General features: G+C 43.9%; 2 protein-coding genes across 2 annotated transcripts in view; both read left to right on the top strand.

Moving 5' to 3' along the window:
* Positions 1–9,521, top strand: part of LOC144824298 (von Willebrand factor D and EGF domain-containing protein-like) — a 605,302-nt gene extending 595,781 nt beyond the window's left edge. Inside the window, exon 4 of the mRNA XM_078683423.1 lies at positions 9,457–9,521. Coding sequence (XP_078539549.1) covers positions 9,457–9,521 — 65 coding nt within the window. The remainder of the gene's footprint in view (positions 1–9,456) is intronic.
* A 3,186-nt stretch (positions 9,522–12,707) lies between these two features.
* LOC144824297 (von Willebrand factor D and EGF domain-containing protein-like) overlaps positions 12,708–22,282 on the top strand; it is an 899,901-nt gene continuing 890,326 nt past the window's right edge. The window contains exon 1 of the mRNA XM_078683422.1: positions 12,708–12,930. Coding sequence (XP_078539548.1) covers positions 12,745–12,930 — 186 coding nt within the window. The 5' untranslated portion in view covers positions 12,708–12,744. The remainder of the gene's footprint in view (positions 12,931–22,282) is intronic.

Here is a 22,282-nt window from a genome sequence, read left to right as displayed (position 1 = left end):
ATCACAAGGTCCACAACACCTTGCATTTCCAAGGTACTGCTTCCAGGTTTTCATAACACCATAGCTGGCCCGCGATGCATCGGTCAGCCTGAACTGTTGGATTTGTTTGTTCACAACGCTGTGATAGCCCAGATGGAGATATCAACTTCAAGGAACTGTATTTAAATCTATTTTTACAATATTTGTATTTTGATTATGGTATGCTGGATTTGGTCTTGTTTTACACAGATAAATATTGGCTACTTTTGTAAATCTGGTGTGGTGTACTTCTTTAGCGTTTTTACTGTGTTTCTGTATGTTATGTGTGAATGCTTTGCACATTGCTTCTGAGATAAGCCAGACTGCTCACGCCAAGGTACCAAGGGGGTGAGCGAGGATTATTTCAGAAGTGTAATATCCTTACCCTGACTAGAAGGAAGGATCCCTGCTTGGACAAGGTGGATACCTCTGGCAACTCGAGACTCCCATTTCTAACAATAATTCATTAGGGAGATAGATTTATGTGAAGAATAGTGTTCGTAAGGCCATCACTGCTTTAAAAGGACATTGATAGTAGCTTCCACAGGTCAGAAGCAAGGAACCTATTAGTAGTAAACTGAGCGCACATGTGTTGGAAGCTGGGGCATGCTTAGAGGCGAAGTGCTTAAACAGCTCAACTGGATATCCATTAGACTCAGGAGTTGTCGGAAGTGGAGTAAATGCCTCTTCCATTTCCTTAGTGCAAAATTCATACTTCAGCCACCTACTTTGGAAAGAGACAACTTCCTCATCAGGATAACTTCCAAAAACTCCCTAAGTCAACAAAGAAAATGGTCAAGTGCCGGCTGTGAAGATCCCTATAGTATGATGCAAATATCTCTGCAAGGACATGCCACTCAATGATTAACTTTCCTATTTAATCATGCACATCTCCCACGTGCCTCTTTCGAAATTCTAGTTTGACTGCTTTGTACCAACAGTCATATATCCTGTTCTGAGATGCCATCTATAGCTTTTTGGCCCATCTATCAAACATTGTTTTAATGCGTCAAAGTGAGTTCTAGGACGCTTTTGGTGACATGATAATCCATATATAAATTTACAATTGACTAACAATACCTCTTGGAGTTCAAAAGCCTCTTTATATTCCCTATTTAAGCCTGGAGATGTAACTCATTGCACATACATTTATTACTTGTTTGGAAGCCTCACATGGTTGAGCGATATGTATAATGATCCCGCATTAGAATGAAAGTATAAGTCAATCACCTTATGGAGGAGACTAGTGACAGAAGCTGCTGTAGAAACCCTAGCATTGAATCTCCAAACACCTCTCTTGCCTATGAGGATACTCTAATACAAGTTCAGGAAGGGAGTTATCTGAACTATCCTGTGAAAGATAGGGACTTCACACATAAGGTGTTTCTCAGTCAGTGCCACAACAAAATAGTAAATTTGAGAAAAGAAGGATTGTATATCTAAACCTGAGAAAATGGTAGTGGCTCATGAGGTGAGGGGTGGATGATGATAGCACCATGGATGAAGTGAAATTGTACGGTGGGGTAGATATGATATGTATTGTATGCCTAGGCTATGCCTGCCCAAGGCACAGTCCATTAAAGGCCTTTATGACAAGCAAGGTAGGCAGGCCCTGTAGGAGAACAATCCAAAGTATGGCCAGTAATGAGGCTGAGATAGGGGTAGGATGTACACATCCATAAATATCATTGCAAGTCTCTCCTGTGACAAAGAGACCAACCCATACCGGCTGTGATTATCCCACAAAAGCCTGTTTTTTTATTCTGTTTCCTTAGAAGAGGTACTGCTCATGACTCCAACATGCAGCCACCATGACGGACAATAGCAAAACTTTAGCTGTCCCAATAGTCACACTATTTACCCAAAAACTGTGTTTCCCAGAGAGAAATGTTGTTAAGGGAATACCATTTAGCTGTGTTCTGAACATGTCACCTGTTAATCTTAACATTCAGTATGTTAACATTCCATTGAAGGATATGTAATAGGACAGTTTCAACCTGACATTTCCATCTGACATTTAATAGAGAGGTGTTAAAGGGCCTGCTGAGCAAAAAGTAGATCAGTTGGCCTGTACTAAAAAAATGCAAATACCAAAAGACTGTAAGCTACACTGAGGAATGAAATCCAACTCAATGCCACTCTACCTTCCCATTAAAGAAGCATCCGCTGCATTTACCCACATAAAGAGAACGGCTCATCGTGGGACAGGAGAACAGTTTAGAACACAATAACACAAGAATATGAAGTCAAACTCAAAGAAACGTAGGGGGCATCAGCAAAAATGTATAAATGAACGGGGCTGTTTGAAGTTTCCAGAGTCCTAGTGAATGCTGTCTCCTAGACAATAAACAAGGTAGAATAAGCTTTTAGTGTGGATGTCCTTATTCTTAAACAACTGAAAAGGAAGAAAAATGAAGATTGTAGAGCTGATTACAGTAAGTGAAGCTTTTACTCATGAACAAACACACAATTTCTCATGGTAAGTGCCCTAGATGGCCTTAAGCCACTGCACTTTGAGTAGACCTCATGTCTGAGCGATCTCATGGGCAGTCCAACCCAGGAACCATTTGCATGTTGTTCCTGATAACAGGGTCTCATGGGTGACAAGTCCTACTCCCCTATCTTCCCTCCCAGGGCTGCAGTCTAGTGTGTAAGACTCTCTCCTGCCTCCATTCAGAAGAGGCAGGCGCTATCACTATGTGAGCCCATTCCCTTGCAGCTTTTACTGTATTAAAAAAAGTTGGAAATATAGAGAAACATGGCTTTCAGCCATGAAGGGTCAAGCTGCATATAATCACTGTCCTTTGTCCTTGTCTGTCTCATGAAAAGATGATTTGTTGTGTTTGCACCAGTTTTGTGTAGTCTGGAAACAACAAAACATATGAGGATTTCAATAGTACTTATCTTTTGATTTAGACAGCCTTCAGGACCTTTTCTTTTTCATTATACTTAAGAAGTCAGTTGTGGTGGGGCACTGGAAAATGGATTCTCTGTCAGGGACCTATGTGCCTGTTTAAAACTGAAGCAACAATATCAGTTTCTCCATGAGCACTTAAGAGCCAAAGTCAGGACTTCAGGAGTATTACGTGTGGCCATCAGCTTCCTCAAGGAACCACACTAGACCCAAATTTTCACAACTCTTTTGTATCTTCAACATGCTGTTTCACTGACAGAGGATGTTCCCACTAGCCATTTAACTGTGGTCTAGAATTATTCCACTTTATTTTTCAAAGTTGATATGTGTTTGTTAGGCACTGGGAGAAAAAGTGATTTGCCTACAATCACAGGATGTTCCACGTAATTGCCAAGACTCAACCCCGGTTCCCCAGATTTGAAGTCGACCACCCTAGCCATTAGGCCAACCCCTCTCCCCTCTCTTGCCAAAGGTAACAACAAAAAAGTGATTTTACATGATTACATGCCCATGTATTTTACAATATGTGAGCATGATAGGGATGGGAGTAACTCTTGAAATTTTGTGTAACGTGATCAAGCATAATTACCTGAAAATTCAGCGAGGTTACACATAATTATGAAAAAAGGTAAATGCTGCATTTAGTGCTATTTCCAAGCAAAAAAATTACCCCTTCGGTCAAAATAGGTGCTAGAGTTCCTTCTTCACTAAGAAAAAGCTTTAAATGCAACAGAACACAAATAGCGAGAGTGAGCAGCTGCTTGCTAAATGTGCTCTTGGGGTAAGATTTTCAGCCTTAGCACTATTTTCTTAGTACAAAATGCCCTCTTGTACACAATATGGGTGCAGGTATGCTTTTTGCCTTAAGAAATAGCACTAAATGTGCTCTTAGGATAGGATTTTTCCCCAGCTTGCTCCCAGCATTCAGCCAATTTATTTAGCACAAAATGCACCCTAGTGTCCAGTTGGTATTTTACCCCCCAAATTACAAGAATTACACAAGCAGTAGTAATCTTTGATGCGGAATTAACAAAATTATTCTGGCATAGATTAAATTACGCCCGGGCCTAGGCCTGATATCAATTTAAGCCAAATAATGCTTCACAACTTCGGTGCATTATTACAAAAGGTAGGTTACAATTAAATACATATACATCTATAAAGAGTAACATCACACTAATATGGACCTGAAATGGACTGTTATTGAAAAGGTACACAGCAGGGACACACATATTCAATCTACAGATTTGAACAAATATGAATGATCAGACTTATGATGCATAAATATGGAGTAAATAATGAAAAAGAAAAGAGTTGGACCGTGTCACTATTGTGACATTCACTAGGTTGAGAACTCCAACATGGCTTTAGTCCTACATGTATGTCGAGTCTGCCGCAGCTTTTCCACATGCAGGTCTATTGGAGAACCCCTTTTTACAAAGAGAGAAATCTACTTTTAAATATTAAGTAAATCATTCTTGAGCAGGCCTTGAAGCGTCCAAGGCAGGGAACACTGCATTAAAAAGTGTGACAATTAAGAAATTAAGCTTAGTGTCTTCCTGCAATGACGAGCCACCAAAAATATTTTCCTTGTGTAGATGCTGTGACTTTTTCTATGAGGAAAGCTGAAATGCAAATAGAGGGCTGTTTTTGTAACTCTGGCTTAAATCAACATCATCCATTCAACCATTGTTTTTTATATTTATTAAAAATCCTAACACATGGTGAAGTTGTATTTTGATAAATGCACAAAAAAAGAAACTTTTGGAAAGTTAGATATTTCCTGTCTGAAGTTGCAGTCTGCTAGTTAGCATTAGCATGCCTTGACTGGCCTCCCTGCCAGTGCTTCATCCCCTTAGGAGGAACACTGGCTTGGATGGGCCTTTTTGCAGGATGACCTGGGCGTGACAAATGTGACCATTTTCATCTCCGGAAGGGACTTTTGGGTGGGTCCAGGAACTTCATTCATGCGAGGAAGACCAGGGTGAGGCCTGTACATTCATAGAGTAGCGTAAAGTGTGAGCTGAGAAAGAAGCAGTTTTTCATCCCACTGTAGACTCTAGTAATTCTGCCTCCACTCATAGGGAGAGGGAAGCTGGTTCCACAACTAGCTTGGTGTGGAAAGGTAGGAGGAAGGCTGTTCATTACCCCACACAAAGCCCTGGGTGGAACACAAGCTGCCCACAAGGTGACAAAGATTCTGCTATATTGTTTTATTCTGAGAATTATGCAAGATAGTTTACAGTAAGGCATACACAATGTGCTGCAAAAGAGAGGAACGATTTTTCTAAGAATCTTTTTACTAATATGTGAGGGCCAGAAGGTCTGGTTATGCTCCCACCTTATCCAGGAATAAGAAGTGAACTCCAATGGTCAATTGTCTGATCTCTTACAGGGATTCCACAAGCAGCAAGGGGCCATTTTTCTGGAATCACCAGTTGACTAGTGGCACACTTTTCATTGTCTGGAGGACCAAGTCTAACTACACAAGGCTATATGTACAAGGTGAAACCTCAGTGGGCAAGAAAGTCAGGTTCCCCCTGTAGTATGTTTTACAGCTCGGTATATTGCTTCTGTGAATTCATGAGAGTTATGTCCCACTGGAGGATTTTCAGCTTCACAAAAGAGACTAAGGGCATGATTTATGCTTTGGCAAATAGTACAGCAACCACAGGGTGGCAGAGAACATTACCTTCACCACCCTGACAGACTACCGTCTGCCAAATTTAGAGAAGACTACTGGCATTGTGATCCTCTCAGTGCCATGAAAGGAGCCACTGTCATGTGGATTCCCTTTAAGGAGCAACAACTTTGATAGATGGCGACTCTCAATTATGACAGCTGTTTACCGTACTTTTATTTTCTTTTGTTTTTCCAAAACAATCTGACAAAGTAATTTGCTTTGGAAAAAGAAAAAGAAAACTAATGACCCCCCCAATCCATGGTACTTTTCTCCGAGGATGTAAAGTGCCATTATATTTTTTGTTCCTCAACACCAGGTACAGTTATGGACAAAAAAATCCCAGTACACTATCCACCCTAAATAGGGTGGATAGTGTGATGCCCTTCCTCCAATGATCAGAGGATGCTTTCCATTGATTGAGCCACAAAGAGCTCTGTTTATGGAAAGCTTATAGTCTGCCTGTCTCTAAATGAGGTGGGCGCATTGAGACAAACTTTTAAAGCCAAATATGGGAAATGTATTAGACCAATCACAGGACTTAGGCAGGCAGGAAATGTAAATGTTCATGTTCAAAATGATTCCAGCCAAAACCAACAGCTGCAATGCGATGCAATCCCATAGCTATTCAACTTCGAGAGGACTAATTTCGGTTCAGCCTTCAAACTTGTTCTGACAAATTATTTCTACTACCATGAATAAGACTATTGAGCTGATAACGATATCGTTTGGAAACTGTTCTGAACAAATTGGTCTCAAACTCATTTCTGAACGAATCGGGTCCTGTGAGTCCAGACGACCGATTATGATGCTTCCCAACATCGTTCGGCCGCACTCTCATTGACATTGAATGGGAGCCTGTGTCCCGAACGAGAACCCAGGCTCCCATTGAAAAAAGGGGTGGTTGGGGAAAACCTTTCACCCTGTGGTGGGCACCCCATGGTGCCTGCCACATTGTGCATGGTTGGGAAGATGAGCCCTTGGGTACCCCCTCAGAGACCATTCGTATGCCTCTGGATGAAGTGGGGTCGCAATGGGCCCCCAAAGACAGATTCTGACAGCAGTTTCATGTTGGACAGACCGAATCAGAACAGCTGTCTGATTCAGTCATCTTAATTGCTCGTCCATACACCGTGTCCATAGAGCTGTACTAATCGGCTGTGAAAGACTCTGGCTGCCCAAATGCCTTTCAGAACAGATTCGGACTGTTTAGAGAGGTTTCCGGGTATTGGAATCGGTCGCTGGGAAATGTGTATGATTCATTTGGAAACAAGGGTTCCGAATCAGATTCTGCAAAACCGAATCCCATTCGGACCCTTTCCGAAAAACATCGGCCCCTATGTTAGAAGATAACATCTTTGACTGGCTTGGCCTACTAGGCTTAGCAGGCTCCGGTGGATCACAGCCGGCCTCAGCTGGTGCCTAGGTCCTAGTCAATTGCACTCTTTGGGGAAATGTGAGGAGATGCCGACGCCATCGTCGCACCCCATCTCCGGGACATCATCAACTCCTCCTTCCACACCGCCACCTTCCCGGAGAGCTGGAAGCACGCCGAGCTGACCGCCCTCCTGAAGAAACCAACGGCGGACCCCACCGACCTCAAGAACTACCGTCCCATCTCGCTCCTTCCTTTTCCGGCCAAAGTCATCGAGAAGACCGTCAACAGACAGCTTGCCACCTTCCTCGAGACGAACGGATCCCTTGACTCCTCGCAGTCCGGGTTCCGGGCCAACCACAGCACCGAGACCGCCCTAATCGCAGCCACCGACGACATCAGAACCCTGATCGACAACGGGGAAACAGCGGCCCTCATCCTCTTGGACCTCTCTGAGGCATTCGACACTGTCTGCCACCGCACCCTAGTGAAGCGCCTCAGCCACACCGGGATCCGAGAGAAAGCACTTGCGTGGATGATCTCGTTCCTCGCAGGAAGAACCCAGAGAGTCCGCCTCCCCCCGTTCAGATCCGAGGCCACCGAAGTCATCTGCGGCGTACCACAAGGATCTTCCCTCAGTCCAATCCTCTTCAACGTCTACATGAGCCCCCTCGAAGCCATCGCACACCAACACAACCTCAACATCATCTCCTACGCCGACAACACCCAGCTGATCCTCTCCCTCACCAGCGACCCCACCACCGCCAGAGCCAACCTACACGAAGGGATGAAAGATGTCGCCGACTGGATGAGGAACAGCCGCCTCAAACTGAACTCAGACAAGACGGAAGTCCTCATCCTGGGATCATCACCCTCCGCCTGGGACGACTCCTGGTGGCCCCCGGCCCTGAGCTCCGCCCCCAAGCCAACAGACCACGCACGCAACCTGGGCTTCATCCTGGACTCCTCCCTGTCGATGACCAGACAAGTCAACGCCGTCTCATCTTCATGCTTCAACACCCTGCGCATGCTCCACAAGATCTTCAAATGGATCCCCACTGAAACCAGGAAGACCGTCACCCAGGCACTTGTCACCATCCGCCTGGACTACGGGAACACCCTCTATGCCGGAACCACAGCCAAACTTCAAAAAAGACTCCAGCGCATCCAGAACGCCTCAGCACGACTCATCCTGGACATCCCATGACACAGCCACATCACCGGACACCTGAGAGACCTGCACTGGCTCCCCGTCAGCTAGAGGATCACGTTCAGACTCCTCACCCACGCACACAAGGCCCTCCACGACCTGGGCCCCAATACCTCAACGACCGCATGACCTTCTACACGCCCATCTGCCAGCTACGATCAACAAGCCACGCCCACACCACCATACCACGCATCCGCAAAGCCACCGCCGGAGGAATATCCTTCTCCTACCTGGCAGCCAAGACCTGGAACACCCTCCCCACCCACCTTCGGCGAACCCAGGACCATCTCTCCTTCAGAAGGCAGCTCAAGACCTGGCTGTTCGAGCAGTAGCGTTCCCCCTCCCCAGCGCCTTGAGACCCTCCCGGGTGAGTAGCGTGCTCTATAAATGCCGTGATTGATTGATTGATTGATTGATGTACTACTGGTATCGTCTGTGAATTCCTAAAAGCCATACTTCTATTATCATGCATATATCTACTGGTGTAAATATATTACTTTTCTTTGTGAATAGGGCCTATCAACAACACTACTTGCACTTTGATTATGGAATCTGAGTGATGATTTTTCAGGTGTACCTCAGGTTCTTGCACCACATTTACCCCCCCCCGTGACGAGTTGCCCACCGTCGCTCTTCTGTCATAAGACATGTAGAAATGCAGCAATGTACTGCACTTAAATTAGAATTTCCTTTTTCCATGACAAGAGCGTGTATGGATCACTTATTCTGTTGTACAATATTCCGCTATAAATTAGCATAATGGCTCCAGGATCTTTTGAAGAACACAGTTTGTTGTTTGAGTTTCTCCATGGTAAATGGTATTGATATTACTTATACTTTCATACCTTTTACGGATAGAGTTGGCTTTCGGTAAATATAGTGCACTAACAAAAGGATCAAATGGAAGCTTAAAAATAGAAGCTTAACTGACCAATTTTCATGTTTACTTTTTCCATTCTTGCCTCTTTTGCAAGAGCAGCACATAATTGGAATGAGATAATGGAAGAGATGTAATGATAAAAGATAGTGGCTAAGAGAGATGTGTATTGGTTCAACAACGTCATCGCCTAAGTGTTAACAGTTAAGAGCTGATTTTTTTTATTCTGTCAAATCTATCAGCTTTAGGTTAAAACAAGTAGCGCTCTAGATACAGTTAGAACACAAAACACATATGCACTGTTGAAGAAATTTGTTTGTGAGAGAGTGGAGTTTTTTTTAATACAGTATTTAACAAGAAACATTTGTCTCATCTTTTATAGAGTCAAAAATAAAATCCTGCCCTTATGGAGAAAAAGAAGAAACGTGGAGTTGCCAAGGTGAATAACTTATACCGATCAAAAGAAATACTATTGTGAAAACACTTGAGAAATGTACCTGTATGCTTTAAAACATTCCAAAATACATGTACACACACAGCAGCACAACATGCACACACAAATCCTGCTGACCGTCGAAATTTCATATTTTGTGACAGCAATGCAATGTTGAAAATGGTGGACATTGTCACGGTCTTACTCATTCTACTTTTAAGACACGTACATCAACACAGGGGTGGAGAGAAGAGAGAATCATTCCTAATCCTTTGCCATAGAGAGGGGAATGCAAGGAAATGCGTGTGGACATTTGTTGATTTGAGGAAGGGAGGTTGAGATATGAGGAGTGGGAGTGATAAGATTGTGGAATTTGAATGCCCACTGGCTGGACTCCCGTGTCTGTACCGGAATAGAAAGGGAGAGACTGCGGTGGAGAGGAGAACTTCAAAGGAGAGACATTCCTTATTCATTGATATATTTTGAAAGCCACACATTTTACAATTGAACACATTTAAAATCTTGCATTGATCTGCAGAAAAATCGTTTTTTAATAAAATCCTAGAAAGAAAATTAGCATGTCCCACATCATATATGCAGATCTCTTAGAAGCATCTTACTTCTGATTACTAAAATGTACGTAATATCCTTTGTGGAAATTTTACAAAATGTCAAAAAAGTCTGCAAAATGTTGTATTATGGGAGAATTAGGTCCAGAACCTCGCATCCAAAATAGAAGTAAACAGTAATTAAGCAATAAAAAAGCACGACATTTGTGTGATGCTATGAACATCTGGTTCAGTAGAGTTCTTTGCATGCTCCTTTGATAGAAGATAATGTGCTGTTGCCAAATGGAATAATATCGCCCATTACCTATTACAATTGTGACGTAAAATGCCGCAATTATACTGGCCTAGAGGAAAATTCGCTGGGTCTTACCTATCACCAATAATGAGGGAGGCTTGGCGGATCTTCAACCACTTGAGGCTTTGCCTCTCCTGGGTCACAGCCGCTAACCACACTCTAGTCTACAATGTCTATAAATAGCATATTCAACAGTTAAATAACGGGATATCAAAATTCAAGGCGTTCTGAATGACAAGGAGAGTAAAGCTTGAGTTGTATATGATGTCTCTCAGAACTCAGAGGTGATTATGCTAAGCATGGGTCCCACGACATCTCTCACCCGCTGTGATCAGCAGAGTGATGGGGTAGAGAAGTCAGTGAAAAGCCATCCACAACAAAGTCATGACCACTGTAATATGCTGCGAACACGAAACATAGATTATAATTGGCATCCTGCACAACTGTCCTTCTCTTCCCTCTACCACTGAGACGAAAAGGACCTATCTTCCCGGCATCCTGCATTTCCCTCCCCTTGTTCTCTCCCAAATAATCCAAAAATCCAATACCCGATGTCCTGCCACCTAATCACACCACCCTCAGCTTCGCCCTCCCCTCCCTTGCCCATTTATAATTAAGAAAAAAAAACTCTGATGTGCTGCTTATCCACAACCACGACAATCTGCTCTTTCCTCCCAACATTTCCTGCATTGACAGTGGCTTTAAGAGAGCTGTAGCCTCATGGCATGGAATTCGCCTGTCTGGACAAAGTTCTCTGCACACTCACAGTTAAATGTAAATGTAAATGTACATGTATTTATATAGCGCAAATTACCGACACGGTATCTAAGTGCTTGCTTAGGGAACCCGTCCTGGTATTCCCCTGTGAGATACCCCGGCAGGGTGTCCACAAGGTGAAAGCCAGGCATCCCGCCGCGAGGGGCCATAGTGGAGATTAAGCAAACTATTGCCCAGAGTCGCAGAGTGTGACCCCGTGAGTCGAGTATGCACCAGAACGAGAATTATCGAGTCCATGGAATTTTTGAGCCCGAGACCCGCCGAGGCAGGGAATCGAACGCTAGTCCACGGCCGATCTCAGCTTCCGGGTCTGCCGCCTCTAACCACTGAGCCACGCTTCTCCACTTAACAGAGTTAACAGAGTGCAGGGCAGCTAGAAGAGACTGGAAGCCAACAAAGCTATCCTACCAGCTTCTCGTCAGTGGGGATGTGAGGGAGAAAAAACTATGTGGGTGAGACAGGAGATCACCAGCCACATTTCTGCCACCTTCCATGGGTCTTTGGACACCCTGGTGAAGAAAGAAAAAAGAGAAGGCAAAGGCTTGTATGAGTAGTAAAAACAACTAATACAGCAAAAGTGAATAACTTGATTTAGGGCCCGATGTAGGTAAAATAGATTTTCCGATTTTTAATTACCGAATCATACCGATTCGGTAATTAAAAATTGGTAAATCTAAGGGGTGGAGATGTAGGAACATCCAGATGTTCCTTTTACCGAATCGGTAAATATCTGTATTTACCGATTCGGTAAATACCGACCGGTAATGCCCCATTCATTCCTATGGGCTTTGAAGCCCATAGGAATGAATGGGGCATTACCGGTCGGTATTTACCGAATCGGTAAATACAGATTTTGCCATGGGTGCAGGGGGTGTCACTTTGACACCCGCTAGCACCCCCAAAAAAGATTCGGGGGCCATATGGCAGGCAGACCTGCCCTAAGGGCAGGTCTGCCTGTCATATGGCACAGGTGTGCATGCACACATGTGCATGCCCACCTGAATCGGTATTTTACCATCAAATATATTTGATGGTAAAATACAGAATCGGTAAGGGTTGTGGGACTCAGAAGAGTCCCACCTACATATCAAAAATACTGAATAGGTATGAATACCGATTCGGTATTTTACAGATTCGGTAAATTTACCGATCGGTAAATTTACCGAATCTGTAAAATTCCGGGCCCTACATACCAATTCTTCTTTACCGGTCGGTAACGGGCGAAAATACCGATTTTCGGCCGTTACCGACCGACCTACATCTAGCCCATAGTATCTAGTATGGATGTTACACTCTTTCCAGAAACGTCATTCATCAATTATTTTCGTTACAACATGAAACAATTGCTTACTCTGTTGGTGATTTACATTTCTAGTGGTTTCCTCAAGTTTTTAAAATTGCTTGATATCAAATATTAAGGGAGAGTAATTTTGAATGTAAACATAAACAGCTGATTTTGCTGTGTACTTTTTCGTTTTTTGACAGTATATTTTTGTCTGTTGAGCATGCCCGTGGTCTTTAATAGTTGCCCCTTATTTGATATTTTCAGGGCAGCTACCAGCCCCGCCTCAAAAACCTGCAATCACACCTGAGTCAATGGGCAACAATGTGCATTTAAAATGCAGTTACAGCCAGTTCCCTCCTGATGCATCTGTTGGATATCTGGTGGTCTGGTCACGGCTTTCAATATTCAACAAGAAAGAGCCGATACACCGTGAAACAACGCTGCAGACATTCTCCCTCCTGGAGATGGATGGTGTTAATTTCAGATTGGGAGATACGGTAATGCTTCCTGAACCCAATAAGTAAGGTCAGACATTGTGCTGGATCAAATCTCTGTGCAGCACATTCTGTGGTTTACATTAACTTCTGTCTCACGTATCTGTATTTTTCTCAGATATAAAAAGTACTCAAGTAAACAATATGTTTCTAGAATTATGTCCGTTGTCGATAGTAACTCGGAACACACACAAATGTTCAAAATGTTCGTGTGAAAACAGTCTGATGTCTTTAACAAGTTAATTGAAGTCTAATCAAGGTATTTTGAGTTCACAGAGTTGGTAGCTCCATTCTGTAATACTTATTGAAAAACAAATTAAGATTGACTTCTTTTTGGGTCAGCTTGTTCCTCAGTGTAGTTTATAACTACTAAACAATTGTGAAGCTGTACTCAGCAGGCATAGCTCTGGAAATTGCTTTTTATATGTTTAGATTTGGACAAACCTACTGAAAACAGTATGGAGCCTAAGGCCTACCAGACAGGTTCGTTTTCACAAGGCGGTTGTGCATGTAAGTGCAGCCGAAATTGACACATGACTCATACCTCTCAACTTTTCAGGGTAGCTTATAGGACGAAGACAAAGCTTCAATGGCATGACCATGCATTTACCTCTCTATTTGACTCAGTGCTATTGCAGGAAGTGACATCACATAACCTCAGCAATTGGACCTTATATGGTTGTGCCATTGATTCTACTAGATCCAGCTAATTATAAGATGTAGGGTTTGAGAAAAGTGCACTAGGGGAGACCAGAAATCCTCACCCAGGCCTGATGATAAGGAACGAAACAGAAATTGGAAAAGTTAAGTGGTCTCTTTTTGTTAAGGAATTGTCTTTTTGGGATATTTCACCAACTTTGTGGGTGTGTTGCCCCAGTGGCCAGGAACGAAAATCCCTTACCAAAGCAATATCCTTAACAAAAACAATATTGGAGCTGGAAGTATGTATGGCCCCATTACTGAACAGAAGTTTTGAGCAGAGATAGTGCATTTAAACGTAATACACAGAAAAATATGACTGCATGTCTTTACTTTGGGAACAAAAATAAACTGTTATCATGAAGGTGCAGAAATCACTTGTCGGAAGGTCATTCTTTTTGCCATAATTACCTGCATTTTCTTATTTATACTGGTGGTTATTTACTCTGAAAGTACCATGGTAACTGCTAACCAGGCCCAGGCCGGTGCTATGTCCTTAAAACATACATGGTAATTGGTGTAATTGCAATTGACTAAGATAACATACCTGTGAGTACCAAGTGTATGGTAGGCCATGTAGGTTTGGAAACTCCAATGGACTTAATATATTGAGGTGTGCATTGCTGTGGTGTCATTTTAAAGCCAGCCTTGCCTTGCAGGTTGGCTTTAAAATAAAAGTGTCCAAATTTGACTTTAGAATTAAAAGAACTTCTAAAGTCCAAAACTACCTTTTTATTACATATGTCACCCTTAGGGTCTGTCCTAGGTGCCTTCTTATAAAAATCAGGGACATCATAAAATATGTTTTATAGGCCCAGATGAAGGAAAAACAACCAAAGTTATTTTATCATAACGAATGCACAACCATGGAATTGGTGGAAAAGCCCTGCAGTGGTTATCCTCCAGCAACAGCAGGGGTGCCTCAGGGTTCTTCCCTGAGTCCGACAACATTTAATCTGTGCAGGCGCCTCTGGCTAATATTGTGGAGTGCTATGACTTTTTCATTGTGTTGTACACAATCAACATGCAGGTGATAAGCACTCTGTTTTAAGACACATCCAACACTGTGGTGAAGTTCCGCTCCTGCCTGACAGAGGTGGCTGAATCAATCAATCAAGGTCCTCATCCTTGGCAAACAGCCTTCCATCTGGTCAATGCACTGGTGGCCTGACTCCCTGGGCAACTTACTGACACCTAAGCCAAAAGTTAAAATAATAGGCATTTGGTTTGATAATCGTTCGTTCGATAACTTTATTTCGGCCACCACGGACCATAAAAGTTCATAGAAATGCAAATAATAAAAAATTTAAAATAATAAATAAGAATTACATTTAAAATGCATTACATATACAGATTTACAAATAGACATACAGTACTATACCCAGAATAAAACACGATTAAACTTAAAATTCGTTATCGAACATCACAATGGATTTAAAACAGGAAATTCGTGCTAGATGCTGGGTACAGTAGTCAATGTCCTACATTTGTGCCACATTGCATTCAGAAAGCGGGAAACAGCAAAAATAATGGGGGGTGCATATCATATTTTAGCACCCTAAATGCATGTGCACACTGGCTGAAACCTAAGTTTCTACAGATTGCAATTAGCCAGTGCATACGTGGACCCTGATACGCAGGGCAAAAAAATAGAACATGGATTTCGTTTTCCAGGTGGAAACCACAGGCAGGGCACTCCTTGCTCATAGTTCTGTCCCATTTACTGGTGAGGACTCTGAGCGGAAGAGTACCTAGTCTAAATTGCATATACAATTTTCCTGCTACTGCAGGGAATATTAAGGCTAAAAACTCCTCTCTTTTGTATTCTACTTTGACCTGGAGGAATTCAGTGGTCAATGTGCCCCCCTCAGAACTCGCATGCAGGGATGCTAAATTATGATTCTTATAGTGGCGGCTCAAATCAGCTCTGGATAACTCCGGACAAGCAACTTCTGGGGTTTCCCAGAGCTCCGATAGGCCTATACTACAACTAATTAACTTTATGTGGGCCAGCCACCTGATATTCTTACTTCTCAGTGCATCCCAAATTTCCCGGACTTTGTTTTTATAGTAAACGAGTTCCGGCACGGACCACAATCTTTTCCAATATATTATCGAGCCTAAAGGCATAACCTCCTCAATAGGGAGTAGCCCTAGGTCCATGCGCAATGGTACAAGTGGGGTACTCACAGAAAGACCCAGTATGTTCCTCACAAATGCATGTTCCACCTTGGCTAAATTGTGGGATTTTTGATGCCCCCAAAGTTCGGCCCCATATAGAGCTGCCGATCTAGCCTGTACATTATAAATTTCAATTACTGGAGCCGCAAGCTTGAATTCGGACTCTCTATGCAACTTCTGGATCCCCCCCACCACCTTTGTTAGCTTAAGTGCAGCTTTGGCCAACTGTGAATCCCATTCCAAGTGTTCTCCCAAGGTGATACCTAGATATTCAAAGGATTTCACTCGCTCAAGAGGGATTCCACCCAGGAGAGGATTCGGGCGTGTCTGCCTCGGAGGGTTAAAGATCATTAACTTAGTTTTATCTAGGTGTATCTCCAGTCCCTAGATAAACAAAAGTCAGCAAAGCCTTCGAGAATGCGTTGGATGCCCGTTGATGTCTAGGACAACAACAAAGTGTCATCCGCGAACATTAGAACGGGCACCCGACCGGTGGCTAACCTCGGGGCATCTATATTCATTGCTCCAAGGAGGTGATCAACCAATCCATTTATGTAGAGACAAAAAAGGGTTGGAGCCAGGACACAACCCTGGCGCAATCCTTGGTTGACCGGGAAGCAGCCTGACAATTCCCCATACTTCCTGCACCTTACCTGAGCATAAGTGCCAATATGAAGCCTCATTAAAACATTGAGAAGATAGAGTGGTAAACCCAATTCATATAATACCCTCCACAGTATGTTTCTAGGAACCAGATCAAATGCCGAACGCAGATCAACAAAGATCATGTAGAGACTGCCACCCTCTACAGTCACAGTTTTCCAATATAGGACCTGCAGTCTAAATAGCTGGTCCACCGTTGATGTGCCCTGCCTAAAACCAGCCTGGAAAGTAGATAAAATCTCATTATCCTCCATCCAACTCGGTATTCTACCTAGAATAATTCGACCCATCAATTTTTGCGTCACGTCTATGAGGCTAATTGGCCTGTAATTAGACGGTTTAAGGGGGAAACCTTTTTTAAAGATAGGGACTATTTCAGCGCCCGCCATGTATCCAGGGGATACATACCGTTTAATATGGCATTAAAAAGAACACGCAAATAGGGGGCCCATATTTTCAGTTCGGAACGATATAGATCTCCCGGTATCTAATCCAGACCAGGGGCCTTGTTTGGAGCTAACTTCAAAATAGCAGCCTCTACCTCCGTCAATGTAATCTCCTAGGCCCCCTCCAGTCGATACTCATGGGGGATGCATGGGAGAAGGGTTAAGGGGCTATCATTACTCAAGGAAGAATACAAAGCCCCAAAACGCAATTCCCAGGCTGATGCTGCTATATTTGGGTCATTGGCCAAATTGCCTGCCCTACTCCCACAGCTAACAATTGTCCAAAAGGATTTAAAATCTTTGGACTTTAGTGCAATTCTAAGGTCTTCCCAGTTATCTGCCTCCCACTCTTTCCTCCCCTTCTGAATAGCCTGCTTGTACAAGCGCCGATAATACTTAATCCTAGTTTTGTCCTGTGACTTGACCGCAAGGAGCAAGTCCTTTTTAGCTTCCCTAGCATCAGTAAGTGGCTCAAACTGGCAATTAAAATCACCACCCACAATTAAAATATTTGATGGGTCAAGGGAAAGAGTAAAATGCCTGAGTTGGTCAATAGTTCCAGACTTCTTCCCACTCGGGGTTGGTCGTTAATAGACGTTTATAAGGGCTATTTGTCTATTTTCTGGGAATGTAAGCAGGACATACTGCAGATCTAGCAACCCAGTAGGGATCTGAGCTGCCTGGGCCCCCAGGTGTGTGCCAACCCAGGTACTTGGGGCTAGATGTAGGTGAATCTATTTTACCACTTCTTAAATACCGAATTTTACCGAATCAGTATTTAAGAAGTGGTAAAATAGAGGGGGGGAGATGTAGGTAATTCCAGATGTGGAATTACCGAATCGTTAAAATTCGGTATTTACCGATTCGGTAAATACCGAATCGGTATTTCCTATTGATTCCTATGGGCTGTGGGATTACAGAATCGGTAAATACCAATTTTAGCAAGGGTGCAGGGGGTGTCACTTTGACACCCTCTGGCACCCCAAAAATCGACATGTGCGCCATGTGGCACACAGACATGCCCTAAGGGCATGTCTGTCTGTCACATGTCATAGGTGTGCATGCACACATGTGCATGCACACCTGAATTCGGTATTTTAACACCCAATTGGATTGGGTGGTAAAATACCGAATTTGTAGGGCCTTTGGGACTCTGAAGAGTCCCACCTACATCTGAGATTTACCGAATCGGTAAAAATACCGATTCGGTATTTTACAGAATCGGAAAATTTACCGAATCTGTAAATTTACCGATTCTGTACAAAAGTGCCCCTACATACCGAAAACCCATTTACCGGTCGGTAACGGCCGAACTCGGCCATTACCGGTCGGTAAATGGCTCCTACATCTGGCCCTAAGTCCCCCTGATGATCTGCCCCTACCCTTCGTGGTTGCCAGTACACTAAAGGTAAAATACCCTCTCCTTTGTATGTAGGCCAGCGCCCAGGTCTCCTGGAATAGGCAGACATCACTATTCTCCATAAATGCTCCCCATTCTGGGCACATCAATTTGTTTTTAATCCTAATTTTAATTGATTCCTTTATCTCACCCGCCCCAGTTTCTGGTTCCTCAAGGTTTACACTACCCCCCAAAGCGGCCAGATCCTCAGTGATATTCCCAATGGGAGTATGACCAGCCCCTTCTCCCTCGCGCTCAATCATCCTGCCCACAACCACTGGGGACGCTGCGCCTCTGACCACAGCCTGAGTTGTTAAGTAGGGAGTTCCAGTATCTGCACCCTTCCCCTGGGTGCCAATCCTAGTCGCCCTACCAGCACACCTTAGATCCTTCCAGCTATCCAACCCTCCTGGGGACTGGGTACTTTAGTTGGCCACGTACAAGAGTCTGGGCAAGTATGGGCAATGCGTGGGCCCTCCGCATTACCAGGGGAAAGTTGGAGTAGGCCAGTGGTTGGCCGTCAATCTATCTGGTCCAGGACACTAAATCTATTACTCAGAGCAAACAAGTCACATCTGGGGGAATTGTTGTTATTACCCATACAAGCAACTTGAGTATCCTGAATCCTAGAACCCCGAAAGTGACGGCCGCCCCAAGACTGTTGCCCTCTAACCCCAGTTGGAGTGGGATAGAAATAGGTCAGGGGAAGCGATTGAATTTGCGTACCAGGGTGGCATGGGGCCCAGTTAGAGATGTGGTCCACCACCCTACTATCCCTGAAATTGATAACTACGCAATCTCCCCATATATTTTTCACCCGTGTCCCTACCCATTCTACTCGTCGCGCGGAAAGAATTTCACTTGATACGTGCAGTGGTAGTGGCATGTTGGAATTGAGCCAGTGGATGCATTTGTTTTTGAGGTCACCATAATCCTCCCTTTTCCCCTGCTCCAAAGCTGGGACCCCAGAAAGAACTATTACATACGGGGCGGACTCAGGGGGGAGATCCAAACATTTTAATTCTGCAGGTCGATGGTCACAACTAACACTCCCAGTAGGTTGGACTTGGAGATTTGGTGCCCCTCTACCCCGCTCACACTCATGGATTCTACTCCCCATGGGGTTATTTAAAATTCTCTCCCTAGACTGGACTACCTGACCCAGTTCCGGGATGCTTTGGAGAGTCGGGCCATCTAAGTTATTTACTTGCAAGACAGGAGGGTTACAAGAAACATTGTCACTCCCTGGGGGCCTTGCTATAATGTCATTAGCATCTGTTATTTGGACAGCATCCCCTGTAGCGGCTGGATACAAACGTTCCAGGGGTAACAGTCTGTTCTCAATAGCAAGGGTTGGCAAGTCTTTAAAAAAATATTTTCCATTTGAACCCAAAACTCCTCTCCATGATCCTTGGGTAATGGGGCATTAATGGCTGGCAAAGTCATGGGCGTTTGTTCAAACCACTGATCAATAACTGGACTCTCTGTGTCCGTAGGCATTTGGCCATCACCACCATTATTGCATTTCTGGATTTTGGCTTTCCTCTTGTTCAACGGGACACCCCCTCTCTTCCTTTTGCCGTTGCTACCACAGCTTCTGCACCCCTCCTAGAGCTGGTTGCAGATCAAGTTTGGAGTTTCATGGAAGACGGGCCCAGAGGATCATGCCTGTTGGCCGGACTCTGAACAAGTGATACATCAGGTGATACAACAGGTGACGCAGCATCCACCCTAACTGGGGAAACCGGGGGTTTGATTTCTACTTGGACCTGATGTAGACCCTCCGTGCCGGCCCCCCTGGCAGGTGTACCAAGAGAGCCTTGCCAATTTGGTGAAGGTACCTGCGGTTTGATAATCAAATTGCGAATCTTGCAAGGCAAAGCTTTGGGATTTTAAAAACCCTGAAAAATATCCTTGTTTTCCTGCCATAAGCAGCCTGGAAGACCGTGGTCCATTCTTTAATCATGTCTAAACTGGACTGCTGCAATGATCTGTATCTCAGGGTGCCCCAGGCACGATTAAGAAGACTCCAGCATCTGCAGAACATGGCAGCTCAGTTGCTATTAACTCTGCCTAGATGCTCACCTTTGGCCCCAGCTCTCGCAATCTTGAATTGGGTTCATTCCAGGAATCTGGTGTCTTTTAAAGCCATGTGCTATTGCCACAAATTTCCAACAATAAAGGCCCTAAATATCTTCATCTTCTGATCAAACCTTACCTCCCTAAAAGCTGAAGCTTCACCTGCATGCTTTCCTATAATTAAGAGTCCATATTGGAGGCTTCTCTTTCAGTTACTTGGCAGCTAAGATGTAGAATTATCTTCCCCTTCGGTTTAGGCAAGAAAAATCTGAAACATCTTTTCAGAACAATCTAAAAACATGTTTTTTTAGATCAACTTAGATTAGGATACTTATATTGTAGTATGGCCTAGGGCCTGCTTTGTGTGCATGAAAAACAAGAACCTGGGCACACATATAATTATCAACAGTATATACAGTAATAGGTAGTAAATGTAGTCAACACCGTGTAGTCTCCTTGAAGGTTTTTATGTGAGGATGTTCATAGAAAAGACAAACGCCAGCTGACACGTGTTTCGTCAACAGGACAGTGCCTGTGACTCTTCAGGGCTTATGGGCCGTGATACATGTATCGAAGGTCCGGTGATAATTCCAACCCGGAATGCGGGTAAAATAATTGGTGACTTCGTTGCGTGAAAATAATGGTGACTTCGTAGCGTGAGATGTGGTCAGGCGAGCGGGTGCATCCGTGACCATGAAGAGCCTGTATAAGCAGAACTCTCCTCGTGCTCGTCTCGTCGGTAAGAGTGAAACCGAGCATGTTATGTTAGCACGACTTACTAGACGTTTTAACGCCATTTTACCTTTTGCTGCTTTTGCACACGACACTGCATAGCTGTTTTTGTATCTTAGCTTTCACGAAGGTCTACACATGAGAAAAGGATTGTTTTCCGACATCTCTAGACTTACATCGTGCCCCTAGTCAGAACAGTGAGTGCTGAGCCGTCAAGGTTATCAAAACATGTTAGCTGTTTTTCGACATGTCCGTGTAACGCTCTCTAGACACAACAGTTAGGCAGCTGTGAGCCAAGTAAGATTCTGGCGTCCTTATTATCACACACTCGCTATGATTTCACACATTCGGAAGATTCTCGTTTTCAGGGATGCAGAGAGACTATGCTGATCCAGATGTAATTTACTCTTACTGAGCGGAAAGGTAATGGGGTCCCCCAAAACAAGCCTAATAGGCCTTCTTTAGTTTATAATACATAGTTCCTATATAGGGAGGGTTTTAAAACTAGGCACTATCAGCCTGATTCATGTACAGGCCGTTTTGCGTGGCCCTAATAGCGAATCATAGCGACTCGCTATTGACGACATGCAAAACGGCATTCATGTAGGAATTGCTAATTAAATAGCGATTCCTACATGTTCTTTATTTGCGAGTAGCAATTTGCTACTCGCAAAAACTCCCCATTCATTCCTATGGGCCAAGAGGCCCATAGGAATGAATGGGGAGTATCCCTTATTTGCGAGTAGCAAATTGCTACTCGCAAATAAGATAGCGATTTGAAGGGTGCCAGGGGTGTCCAAAGGACGCCCTGTAGCACCCCTAAAATGCACATTTGAACAGGTGTTGCGCACACACATGTCCAAAGGACATGTGTGTGTGCAACATGCAACTTAGAAAAATGAGTTTTTGCTATTTACCGACAGGTCTGACCTCTCGGTAAATAGCGGCCCCAAAAGTGCAAAATCGCAATTTTTTAATGTGTCATGAATAGCATTTGAGGAATCTCTAATAGAGATTCCTTAAATGCTATTCCTCGTATATTTGCTAATTCTTAAATAGCGATTTTTGCATTTGGGATCCTGAATACCAAATGCAAAAATCGCACTCGCAAAGGGCCAGATTCTCAGAATCTGGCCCTTTTGCGAGCGCTATTGCC

Source organism: Lissotriton helveticus, chromosome 3_1 (genome assembly GCF_964261635.1).
Source record: "Lissotriton helveticus chromosome 3_1, aLisHel1.1, whole genome shotgun sequence".
NCBI classification, from domain to species: Eukaryota; Metazoa; Chordata; class Amphibia; order Caudata; family Salamandridae; genus Lissotriton; species Lissotriton helveticus.
This window is presented reverse-complemented; position numbering and strand designations above follow the sequence as displayed.